Source organism: Electrophorus electricus, chromosome 16 (assembly GCF_041902795.1).
Source record: "Electrophorus electricus isolate QZ-2024a chromosome 16, ASM4190279v1, whole genome shotgun sequence".
Classification (NCBI taxonomy): Eukaryota; Metazoa; Chordata; class Actinopteri; order Gymnotiformes; family Gymnotidae; genus Electrophorus; species Electrophorus electricus.
This window is the reverse complement of record NC_137512.1, coordinates 7,452,555-7,465,000: the sequence shown is the minus strand read 5'-3', so window position 1 is coordinate 7,465,000 and position 12,446 is coordinate 7,452,555. Positions and strand designations below refer to the sequence as shown.

At 43.1% G+C, this 12,446-nt stretch overlaps 2 protein-coding genes across 8 annotated transcripts in view; one reads left to right on the top strand and one right to left on the bottom strand.

The window, feature by feature from the left end:
• The window catches only part of frmpd1b (FERM and PDZ domain containing 1b), a 22,654-nt gene extending 15,907 nt beyond the window's left edge, over nucleotides 1-6,747 (top strand). For 5 of the 6 annotated variants that reach the window (XM_027017399.3, XM_027017407.3, XM_081698787.1 and 2 more), the window contains exons 13-17: nucleotides 65-157; nucleotides 432-614; nucleotides 788-932; nucleotides 1,129-2,097; nucleotides 2,247-6,746. In XM_027017399.3, the coding sequence (XP_026873200.3) occupies nucleotides 65-157; nucleotides 432-614; nucleotides 788-932; nucleotides 1,129-2,097; nucleotides 2,247-4,627 (3,771 nt within the window). In that variant the 3' untranslated portion in view covers nucleotides 4,628-6,746. Of the gene's footprint in view, nucleotides 1-64; nucleotides 158-431; nucleotides 615-787; nucleotides 933-1,128; nucleotides 2,098-2,246 lie in introns of all 6 variants that reach the window. The other variant, XM_081698790.1, reaches the window with a different exon arrangement.
• Nucleotides 6,748-8,393: 1,646 nt separating this feature from the next.
• Nucleotides 8,394-12,280, bottom strand: slc25a51b (solute carrier family 25 member 51b). 2 transcript variants are annotated; one of them, XM_027017759.3, is made up of 2 exons: nucleotides 12,067-12,280; nucleotides 8,394-10,669 (listed from the first exon to the last, which is right to left on the bottom strand). In XM_027017759.3, the coding sequence occupies exon 2, from the start codon at nucleotides 10,592-10,594 to the stop codon at nucleotides 9,659-9,661; it is 936 nt and encodes a 311-aa protein (XP_026873560.2). In that variant the 5' UTR covers nucleotides 10,595-10,669; nucleotides 12,067-12,280; the 3' UTR covers nucleotides 8,394-9,658. The 2 variants fall into 2 exon arrangements, with proteins under 2 accessions (XP_026873560.2, XP_035388348.1); XM_035532455.2 differs by lacking the exon at nucleotides 12,067-12,280 and adding an exon at nucleotides 11,224-12,006.
• Between the last annotated feature and the right edge of the window lie 166 nt (nucleotides 12,281-12,446).

Here is a 12,446-nt window from a genome sequence, read left to right as displayed (position 1 = left end):
CTCTCTCCCTCTTCCTCCCCTCCATCACTCTGGGTCCTTGCGTGCCTCCCCTTCTCTCTCTCAGGTATTTTCTGTGGCTCAGGCCAGGTTGGCATATCTAACTCAGATGGCAGAACTGATCTCGTACAGTGGGAGAAGCTACAACGCCACCATGCTGGTGAGAGCACACTCTCCATCTGCTGATGTACACACACAGAATAAACAAAATCTGCTTGTTACAAGCTGTCTGCTAGTCCTCAACTCACTGTGACCCTTCATAGCTAAAGCTTGTACGTATCCTTTTCAGGACAAAATCGCTTGAGAGTGTCTGTGTGGAGGAAAATGACTGTTGAAATATCTTAATCCTTCTTTGAAGTTAGCTGTATAACCATTTTTATTTGCTAGACATTCAGTGGGTATCAGGATGATGATAACAAGGTATATGTATTCAGCTGCAGGACCGGGAGTCATTGGTGAGTTTGCTGGTTGGAGCACGGTATGGCGTCAGTCAAATTCTTAACCACAAGCTCAACATGATCTCCACCATCATAGACTTTCATTATATCAGCCGTGTAGAGGTGCTCTCTGAGTCTGACAGGGTCAGCATGCTAAAGATCTACCTGCATGACATCCAGGTGGGTTTGCACACCTGCACAAACCAAGACAGAAAAAGCACACACTTTACACTCTGACATAATTATGGGTTCAAATACAAGCTTGACCTTATGAGATTATCTGTATTTTTGAAGAATTTAACAATGCATCACTATGAACCAATAATCTTTTTTTTTTATCTCCTTGTGTTTAGCCCCTGGCCTTGCTAATGGATTCAGTATCTGCTAAGGATTTGGCCTGTTTGCTGGCTGGCTACTGCAAATTATTGGTAGATCCCAACATGAACGTGTTCCGCTGGGGACCGCGACCTAAAATACGCCGTATACCTTTGGATGAAGGTGATAGGCCATGAATTCAGTCATCGATACTAATTGTTTTTTCCATTCTACTGAGTAGGCTTAAAATCCTTTTGAAGTATTTTACTCCAAAGAGAGTAATCATTGATGAAGAGAGAACATTACATAAAAAGTACATTTTTAGCAAGAAATTGTTTAATTTCTGTGGCGATGAAACTGTAATTAATATATTCCCTAGGCTATGGGTTCCGCTGCGGCAGCGGCTCGGAAGCAAGCTCAGAGGAGGACTACCCAATGGACAATGTTCAGGACGCACAGTTCTCTAAAGACACAGCTGCGACCAATGCAAGGGAAGATGGGAAGGATGAAGAGGACAAACAAGGGGTCAAGGCAGAGACTGTTAGGGTCATTGTGACCCAGGCAGAAGTGATCGTTAATGCAGAGGGAGATTGTTTCGAAGGGACAAGCACAAGTGGCTTTATTGAAGATGAGGATTATGCGACAAGGGTGGATGCCCTTCTGGAGACAGGCTGGTACACTGACCCAAGGGTTAACAGTAGCTTCTCTAGTCTGTCCAGTAACTCCCTCAATGCTCTCGAAGAGAGTAGCAGCAGAGTATACATTACAGGGCCTTTTCTGGAGGAGATATCCAAATCTGATCAGGCTACTGGGTCTAGCCTAGATGTCCACCACCCATACCTTTTGGAGGTGCCTGAACAGCTGAACCAGGATGATGATTCAAATATGCTAGCGCAGCCAGGTTTGAGATACAGTGACTACTCCCAAATGTCTAACTACCTCCCCAGCCCAACCGAGGCCAGTGATGATGCACTGAGTGATTTGGAAGGAGATGAAAATAGAAATTATAGAGTTATTCCAGGTGTGTCTGCAGACCTAGACACTGTGCCAGCTTCAGGGAGTAGCAGTAGCATAAAATCTACAGTAGCTGGTGTCGATGTTCAAGCACTCTTAGCAAGGATCCGAAACCATCCAGCTTGCAAGCAAGAATGGGAAAACTCTAACCTCAGTCAGAGAGAGCATGCAAAAAAATCAGCTAGGGTCAAAGCTCCACCTCCACCTCCAAGAATAGTGTCTTCAAGGGTTTATGAAATAACAAAGGACTCCAGAGACAATTGTTCAGAATCAGAGGATGAGTTCTTTGATGCCCAGGACCGTCTTACTCCACCAGTTCTAGATCCTATAGGAGGTAAGTTAGTTTTCTATAAATAGAATTAGGCATTTAGCCTATCGCAAATGTATGCTTTTCTTCTAGTAAAGCTACTTAGCTGTTTAAGCTGTCTTTTATTCAGTCTCTACTATTTCTTATGTCCAGATGTTTTTCTCTATCTGTTCCAGAAAAGGACTTACGTTTGAGTTGCAAAAAACAATCTCTGAAAATGACTGGGGGCAAGGTCAGCGTGGAGAAGACATCAGCACCTGAAACCATACAGAACCACGAGGACAAGCAGCACAGGAACGCTTCCTTACCTGCCAGTAGATACAGCCTAAAGAAGAAAACTTCCTCCATCACTCTGGCAGAAGCTCATCAGCCATCACTGGTCCTTCTCAATCAACAAACCCTGAAAGAATCTAAGCCTGTCTTGGGCATCTCTGAGCAGAAGGGCCAGCGAAGTAATGGAGAGATTCATGGCCGCAGTGCTCACCTGTTGGAGATGGAGCCAGACACCATGGAGTTTAAGCCTGTTACTACTACTGGGCCACTGCTTCCTTCCCCCTTAATTACTGCGGTATGGCAAGGTAACTCTCAACCAGTGCCCACAGTGAATCCTGAAACACTTTGGAATGAAGGCAAGCAACAGCAAGAAACTTCCAGTCATGCCCCAATATTTTTGGAAAATGCCATTCCCAGTCATGCGCCTGTCAAGACATCTGATTATCAAAATATTTCAAAGCCCACAGAGATTCCAGAAGATGAAAGAGCTGCATTAATCAAGAATAAGAAAGCAGCAGAAAGCCAAACATTGTCAATTTCTCAGCCCAAGAAGGATGTTTCCTCAAAACCCCCAGTACCTCCAAAACCCACATCCATCGTTTTTCAGCCATCATCAGTTCCAAATATTAACCCTCCTCTAAAACCTGAAGGCAAGAAACATGTACCTCTAAATGGGCTTGCTTTGCCCCCCTGGTCCCAGGAAAAAAGAACCAACCCAGCCCCTACTCTGAGTAAAGGGGTGTCTCTGAGCCATGAGAATCTTAGAAGTGAACTAAACACAGAGGACACTACTGTCAAAGTGACCAGTGCATCAACTACTCCAACCCCCACTTCCACACCCACTCCATCCCCATCTGCGGCTATCAGAGGTTCCATAAGTATGGACCACAAAGATCCATTTGGGATTGGGGTCAGTTTAAGTAGCAGAACTTCTTCTGGACGTCTATCTGCTTCCGCACTACGTGGAAAGATCCAGGACATGCCATGGTATCTCACCCGATCCCAGGAAATCTTGGGGACGGTAGCACTCAGCGGAAATAGATCATCAGACACTAAAGCATCCAAGGACACAGATGAGCACAAGGAACCTATAAAGGAATCACAAAAAGTCACTTCAATACCTTCTTTGAATGAATGGAAAGACAAAGATGCAGAGGTTGTTGTAGTGAAACTCAAAGATGGGCCACAACAAGTTGCCTCACTTGTAAAAGAGACCAGTGAGACTTCATTGTCTCTTAGTCTAGACCTGAACCAGAATGCTTTGCGTGGCTCAAATGAACTCTACTCACACTTGGGAACATGCAAGTCTGAACAGCCCCAATCTCAAAAAGACTGTGGTACAAAGGATGGTCTGGAAAGGCCATCTCCTCCATCCAGCACTGGCACACCCCATCGCAAAGCATGTGGTTGCCATACTGTTTATGCTCACTGCTTCAGTGGGGATTTGGAGGATACGTGTAGCTTTGATGATGATCTGACAGTTTACGAGTTCTCCCGTCAAAAGCGGATCAGCAAACCACCACAGACCTTCTCCACACCTTCCTCCCTTACAGCACCTTCTCCAAACATCCTATCCCTGCTCAGAGACTCTCCCAGGCCCCTCTCAAACTCCTCAGAGCTTAGCCCGCTCCTTACGCCACCCCGGCCACTGGAGCCTCGACTCCTGGGATGTAGCCGTCTGGAGGATCCGCTCCGTGACCTTCAGAGCAGACGGTATATAATGGGCCCTAAAGGTACAGGACTTAAAGGGGGATACACTTCCCTCCACAGAGACATAGATGAGCTACTCCTGGTGCTTAAAAATGGAGAGTGTGCAATAAAACCTGCATGCCACAAGGAGCAGTGTGATAAGGGCAGTTGTATGAATGGACACTCCATTTCAGATTCGGAGCGCTGCCTGGTGCAAGCTGAGGCACGGCGGTTGGCCTCGGGCTGCCAGCGTGCCACACGAGTTAGCTGGGCACCAGATGATGCCCTGCTCTCTCTGGGCAATAGCTTTGGAGCCCTGGTACATCTAGCAGCAGCTTGTCTCAGAGTATCTTGTTCAGAATGCAGAGGTTGCCATGTTGATATTGATGGAGCTGAGGCTCTAAGGAAACTCCAGGAGATTGTGTGCCTGTATAAAGAGTTTGTGACAGCTGTGGAAATGACGCAAGAAGGAGAAGGTGTCAGGTTATTGGCCAAACAGTGCACGGTTCTCATCTCAACAGTATTCTCACTCACACAGCTCTTCAGGACACATACTCCAGATACAGACAATAGACACTTACCTCTGAACTTCTGAGCTTGGACCTTATAGGTGAAACTGAACATAGAACTCAAAGAGAGAATGGTGATTCTTCTTTTCATTTAAAGACTATGAATGTGTGCTGGCACACATGAAATTAAAGTGCCGTATACACACACACATGCATATACACATTCATACACACTAACAGGCAAATAAGTCTACCCAAAACTATAAGTTTTATCCATTACAAATGTTGGCCTTGCCAAGTTTCCTTATAAACATACCTGGGTTATTAATTTATTGATATACATACAGTAGTTATTTTCTAACAGTTCTTCTAATATGTACAGTATGTATTCAAGTACTTATTTATTTTTACATACTGTGTGTGCACCATGGATTCTAAGCTATGTTTTTATTTATTTTTACATACTGTTTTTATTTTGCTGTATATAAATTCCTACCTCTTCGAATAATGTCCATGGAAACCTACACGGAAGTATTTTGACATCCCATTTGTGTTCTTTTTTGTTTTGTCACGTTGCTCTTCAGTGGATCAGGTGTGATACTTTAGGATAAGACAGACAGAGGAGATGCTGAACGCTCTCTTTCCCTTACTCCTGAGCATGTACACAAACAGTGGATGCTAGTGAGGATATAAAGAACACTCGGTAACTCAGCAATCTTGGCCAGTCTTTTTGTCATCCCATTACCCAATGGACTTTCCTTTCTTTTTGTCTGAAAGATGGATAAGACTGGATTTAGTAAAAGACTGGAGACAATATGTATGCGACAGTGTGGAATTTTATATCTGTACATCAGTCTGCAAGTTTGATGCTGGTTTTTATATTTGTGATTTAGCTGACACTTAATTGTAGTGATCAGTTTTATCCAAAGATATTATAGCACAAGAGAGGTGCTTTTTCACCATTCAGTTCTAACACTGACTGATCTGATTAACACTGGTCAAACTATGGTATTTTCACTGGTCTTTATTTTATTACTATGCAAGTGTCACCAGTTCATCATGGAAATTTTACCACATATCAGTCTTTCTTATAGTGAATATTTTATGTCTGATCAAAACTGTTAATGAGCTGTCCTTGATCACTAATCATTTAATTTTGATAAGAGGGCTTCCCTAACTAACCTAAGCCTTATACGTGATCTGGAAGGATTTTTAAGGAAATACCCTTCATCAAGGTCAAAATAATTAATTATGCAACATGGATCCAAATTTGCCTTGTGCTGATTGGAGGAAAAAAATACTTTGTTGCCAAGGATTGCTCTGTCTTCCGCTAGCGTTAGGCAACCCCAACTTTAGTCAGCGCATTTGTTGTCCGAAATACACTCAGCTGTAAAGCCTGATAAACTGGCTGCACGGTCTTTAGTAGCATTACACACTTCATGCTGATGGTGGACCTTTCTGAAGTTTCACAAGTAATGTGTGAGGTAAGGATCTGTAAGGGAGAGACTGGTTCTAGTTTGGCAGCTGGCAGCTCTGAATGATGAAAACCAGGTAACGTGACATACTTCTTAAGGCATATGATCTCATTTAACATAAAACATTTTTAGCGTTTACCTGTATTCTTTACATTATAGAAGAGCTTCCAGATGGCAATAGTAGTGTAACACACACACACACACACACACACAGATTAGATGTTGAATCATGTCAGATGTAGCAAAGTTTTCCTTGAGGCATAAGGTATAAGGACAGGGAAATAAGTTCAATGTTGAAGGACGGTTTCTTATAATGACTCAATACTGAATTTTTGGTCATTTGAGCTGTTAATATTTTATACATTTGTAGCATGTCAGCACAAGTTAATACACTAATCTCTGTGCTGACAGAGAACTCTCATATCAGATTACTTTAGGAGGAAAATCTCAAATGTCCTGTAGCTCTCAATGTTTCTAGAAGTGAAATGAGTTGTCGTAATTGCAGCAAATGAAAAGGGGAAAAATGCTAAATATATCTGAAATGAAATGAGAACGGGATATTCAGAGTGCACATAAACCAGGTGCACGTAAGAAAATATCTTGTATTGAGTATACATAGACTAGATTTGAACAGTGGGAAAATGTCTTAACTGTACAGTTAAAAAATTATATAAAATTATATATATATATATATATATATATATATATATATATATATATATATATATATATATATATATAAAAAATGAAGGGACAATCGTGAAATCATTTTGCATTCCTTCTACTGTATCAATAATTAAAGAATGAATTTGAATGGAAATGTGCTGTTGTTTATCATTCATTTTCTAGTTTTAATGTGCTTTTGGGTCATGATTCTTTAGTTCGATGTGCCATCTCCCAGTCTTTCCTGTATTCTAAAATGCTTCATGTAGCATTCTTGATCATTATTTTTGTGTAAACTGCTTGTCAACTAAGCATAATGACTCACATTCATGTTTGTCAGCATGTCTGCAATGGGAGACTACAGATCGAGGCTGGGATTAAATGCTGTCAAATTTAGAATTCAAATCAACCGTGATTAGATTGAGCTCCTGGCCTCAGAGCTTAGCCCGCTCCTTACGTCACCCCGGCCACTGGAGCCTCGACCCCTGGCCTAATCTGTTGTAGTTTAGCAGTGAAAGAAGTTGGGATAACATTATTACTAAGGTATTTATGTTAGCGTCTCCATATTTTTTATGGTTCACAAAGGTCTTTCTCTAGGAAAAATGAAGACTATCCATTGTTATTGGAAAATACATCACTCAACTTTAAGGGATGTCATCTTAAATGCTACACTTCATCAAATAATACACTAATAAATATAGCTTGTATGCCCAGTAAATAATGTCACAGTAATATTTTTGTTGAAAAAGACAGGGCTCTATTAGCTTCACAGGAGAGAAAAACCATAAATGGCCAGCATTCAAGGTGCAATTTCACTGACTACAAGCCTGACAATGCCAGCATAAATATCTGAGATGTGAGGTATTTAGCAATACAGACTCACCTCTGCTCTCACCTCTGCTCAAACCCCGGTCGCTATCATTACAAGCCAAAAATCAACGCCATCTTCTTTGGGGTGCGTGATCATTAAAAATGATGTCAAGAATTGTCTTATCTTCAGTGCTTAGCCTGTCAGGCAAGTCAATTAGTACTATAGCACTAAATAAGAATGACTAATGAATAATCAAACTTAATTTTAATCTTAATATTAATAATGAATATTGACTAATTTTAAACCTATGTTGAAGATCAGCTCTGCAAATGAAACACCTTATGTGGTATGATGACATATATAGAAGTTAAATTGCATGTTTCTGGAGAACCAGAGAAGCCAGTACTTCGGTTGTATCCAAACATCATATAAGACAAAGACTTCTTCAAAGAAGGCAAAATGGGTGAACTAGTGTCAGAACTGTCATATGCCTTTCCTAGTGTACGCTACATTTACCATCACTCTACAAGGCTGTTAACTTCTGCCTTTTCCACTTAGTCTGTTTACTGACACCTGAAGACACTCTAGCACAACTGGACTAGAGGCAAGTGGTCAACTCACAAGGCACTTGAGGTCAGTAACTGAAGCCATTATGTCAGCAGAGGTGTTGCCACTGGAGACAAGAACTGTGTGTGCACATGCATATTTGTGGGAGAGTGGAGCAGTTGGTATGGATAGGATGGGTCCAGGGATCAGAAGGAAAGTAGGTTACATTATTATGTTACATGAATAGACAAATGTCAAAATGAGCTCCTATACAAAAAGAAACATTCTGAAATGGGTTTTAAAAATATATGTGGCACATGTGAGATCTGCAACTTCACAAAACTGAAACAAAACATATGAGGCTTACTGAACTCGTGTTTTTCTGCACAATATTCATAAAATCTGCAGTGTTTGTTTTACTTAAAGAAAACAGTTACACTGTAAATATCTTGACAACTAAAAAAAAAAGTTTCATTAACAGTGTAAAAAAAAAGCCAGTGTAATTGCTCATTTACTTCCAACAATATGAGTTCACACTGATCACAAAAAATAATAATAAAAATGTACACATTTTTTAAAACAGCATACAAGGATTTCATCCAAATGGCAAGCAATACTGAAGAGTCTTACATTTGATAGACCACAAATATGCCATTAACCTTACACCAGAAAATATAGCAGAGGAACAACAAGCAACATTTTCCCATTTAACTTAAATCTTGCAAACCAAAACATAAGGGTGTTTCAAACAATACATCAACACTTCCACCTCTGAAAAATGGATATTAATTCTGCCAGCTTTCAGATAAGAATTTAACCACCACACATTTCCTTTGCTCTGCACATCATTTTTGCCAGTTCTCCTTCCAGATTATTCACACCCAAATCTCAAATGACAGACTCTCTTACTGCCTTGTCAGCGACACCAGCCTATGACACATCATTCCTAACTACTTGACACCCCACTGTACTTGGAGTTGAAAATTAAGTGCTCAATTGCTGTGATCCTGCAGCCTGAATAAGTGGTAAACCATACATCATGGAGGGGACATCTTCCCGTCTCTCCTAAATGAGAATGCAGTAATTACAATTTCTGCTATCCCATGTCACAAAGGTGAACGCGATTCCCTAGCTAGCTCTTTTCCTCTGTGGCTGTATTGGAAAATTTGGTTTATTGTGACAGAACATTAAACGCACTACAAAGGGACCAAATAAGAGTCTGGTGTGGTCCAGGCACCAATTTCTGCATTTTATTAGGTTCAATACAGTTATTAACACAAAATTGATTACCTGTGCACATTTCAGAGACAAAGCGTGTTCAGCCACATTAAGTTATACTGACAGATTAAATTCTTAATCTCCCTTTTCAGGCCTGACAATCCACTGAAAACTCCTAACCGCAAGGACACAATAGGACCAAGAAAAGGGGTTCAGCACACTTTGCAATGTAAGTGTTTATATAGGCATAACATGAACGCAATTTCATTGCAAGTGAATAAGAAATAGCAGTGTCCTAGATCTTGGATAAAGGAGCAAAAATGGGCAAAGAACAAATGCACAGGCAAGATGGCAAAGCATCCTCAGTGCACTCTCTGCTGGACCCCCTTCCTCTTCACCTGTCCTCAGATGACTTTGAGCAGGAGTTCATAAGTGGCATTGATAATCCCCCATGACAGCAAAGAGCGATGGTAGTTGAGCGTCGCGCCCCGGAACAGCTTCACCACGCTGCCACCCCTCTCCCTCCACACGGTCATCAGCACCTGACCACAGGGCACAAAGGCGCCGCCCACCTGTGCCTGCGCCCGCGACTTGGCCACGTTCAGTGGGTAGAACATGATGCCGAGCGCAGCACCCAGCAGTCCGCCGCACACAAAGTCGTTGACCATGTGGCCCGTTCGGGTGTGGGCTTCAGGTAGCCTCTGCTTGATGGGTCCACGCAGGCCGAAGAAGAGTACGTTGCTGGGGCCGTTGCGCATCAGTACAGGCACCAGGCCGCGGTAGCATTCGCGCACGCCATGCTCACGCAGCAGCATCCGGAAGGCATGCGCCGTGTTGCGGAAGCGCCCGTTGTGCCGGTGGTCCTGCAGGAGCGTCTGCACGCGCTCAAACGGCGCGAGCGCCGCCTCGGCCGTGCCGGCCAGCGCCGCCGCCACGCTGCGCGTCAGCAGCTCAGGTGCGCCGCTAGCTCTAGCGCGTTGCAGCAGAAGTCTCGAGAAGTCCTCGTACAGGCCGAACATGATGGCCACCGTAGTGGTCTTCTGCAGTAGTGGTGGCAACAGGCCACGGTACAGGTTGCGCAGGCCCTCGTGCCGGATCTGACGCACCGCCTCACTGGAACGCAGCCCATGTAACTGCTGCCGGAAGAGGACCTTTTGAATGGGGAAGGTGGTGATGATGTTGGTGAAGGCAGCCACTGAGCCGCACACGTAGTGCTTGCCACGAGAGCTGAGCCCCGTTGCCCCAGCGACATGCCCAATTTTGCTCAGTTTGCTCTGTGGTGAAGGCAGGGCCTGCGGTTTCGGGACTGATTCCGGGTCCATAGTCGTGACCGCCCCCATGGGAACTCAGGCATATGACCGCTTGGTAGACTGGAATTCCAGATCCATAAGAACACCCGTCAATAGTGTTCTAGCCTGCAAGAGAAAGAAAATGTAAACCTAACAACTGGGCGATTTAAATATCTTGCCAAATATCTCGCAGACCAAAACAAACCATTAAGTACCAGGACGTCCAGATCCAACGGACGAATAAATATTGCATAATCAAGACAAACGTAGAGCAAGGGAATTTGGTTTCAAGATCACTGCGTAAAAGTTACAAACCGGGCAGCATGCTACATCGAAGTTTAAACGAAAAATAATTTGGCAAAATTATGATGGCACGTCAGATTAGACGATTAGCGTTAGCCGTTATAAATGGACTACGTTGCCTTCACTCTCCATCAGAAACCAAGCCCAGCGCCAAATTACGACCCTGACAGGGCATATAGTCACCGACGGAGTTCACTAGGTTACCCGACACTGAAAAGACAGCAGGCAGTTGCAAACAATGGCATCATATTTAAACGATAGCTAGCAAGCGTCACTTTCAAAGAACGTAGTCTTACATAGCTACATAGTTTAGCTAGTTATCTAGCTAGCGATAGCTAGTGTGACGTACGGAGCTTTTCGCCAACCTAAATAACTACCTGCTTAGGTAGCTCTGAAACACAGAGGATAGAGGTGATTCTCTTTCGTGAAGTTTGAATTCCCAAAGTATCGTTCCTTTTCACGACAACTAAATTATACAAGCTATGTAGGCAGCTAGCAAGCAACTATTTTTGAACGATATAGCTAATGCTAGCTAGAATACACTATGCATTTAAAGACTGCACAAGATACAGGCAGAGATGTTTCACTTCCGATCTAGTACGAGGGTCAGCTCTCAGTCAAAGTGATTAAATTGGGATTCATCCTTTGTTCCAACACGTGTAAAATACTCTAAAGTGTAGTTGAAAGATTGCTTATATGGGGAGAATAATGTCGACAGGGCGTGCCCTTGATTTGCCAGCTAGCATGTATGACACTGATAACTAATCTCTCATTCACCTAGCGTTAGCTGGCTAATCTGGCTAACTGAATTAGCTGGGAAATGTGGGCGTCATGAACCATGACAGATCACACCTTAACAAAGCCGAGTAGCCAGACGGCCAAACGACAGCGTTAACGTCCTGCCATAGCGCTAGCTGGCTAGCTAGCTAGCCGACCTAGCGCGCCACTAATCGACTCATCCCCGCCACTTGCGACAGTTGGCTTTGAAATACTGCCACTGTAGCCGCCAAGTACCGCCGTTAATGTGGGAGCGTTTGTGTAACGCTGGCTACATAAGACACGCGAACACACGCCACGTACGGTCAGGTTGCCTTCAGCAGAGACGCTAACTCTAGCTGGCTGGCTCGCATCCTCAAGTGTCAACGTTCAGATAAGATTTTTCTTTTATTTAAAAGCACAATTAATTTCAGCGACACTGAAACGCAGACTTGTTTAATTACCTTGACGGACACGTTGAAACAATACCGTTGTAAAGAGCCCGAAGCGTCGCTTTGGTTTAGTCTTCTTTTATATGACATCGCGGTAAAGGGCCGTTACTGACACCTACCGGAGACAGCTAGCTACCTGGACTGTTTGTTGCTTTTTATTTAAGCAATTCAGCAGTTCATTCTCGGTCAGTAAAAGGGTTTTATGTTTCCGCGCTCAGGGGTAAATATACGTTTCTTACTTTTAATATAGCCAAAAAATAAAAAATAAAATAAATCCTAGAACATTATGCGGACTCGGGAGCTGAATGGATTGGTTGCACTACGTTTTAGCCAATCAGAAACGAGCCATGCTTATAACACGCAGGAACCTCATGCTCAGGGTGTAGCGTTTG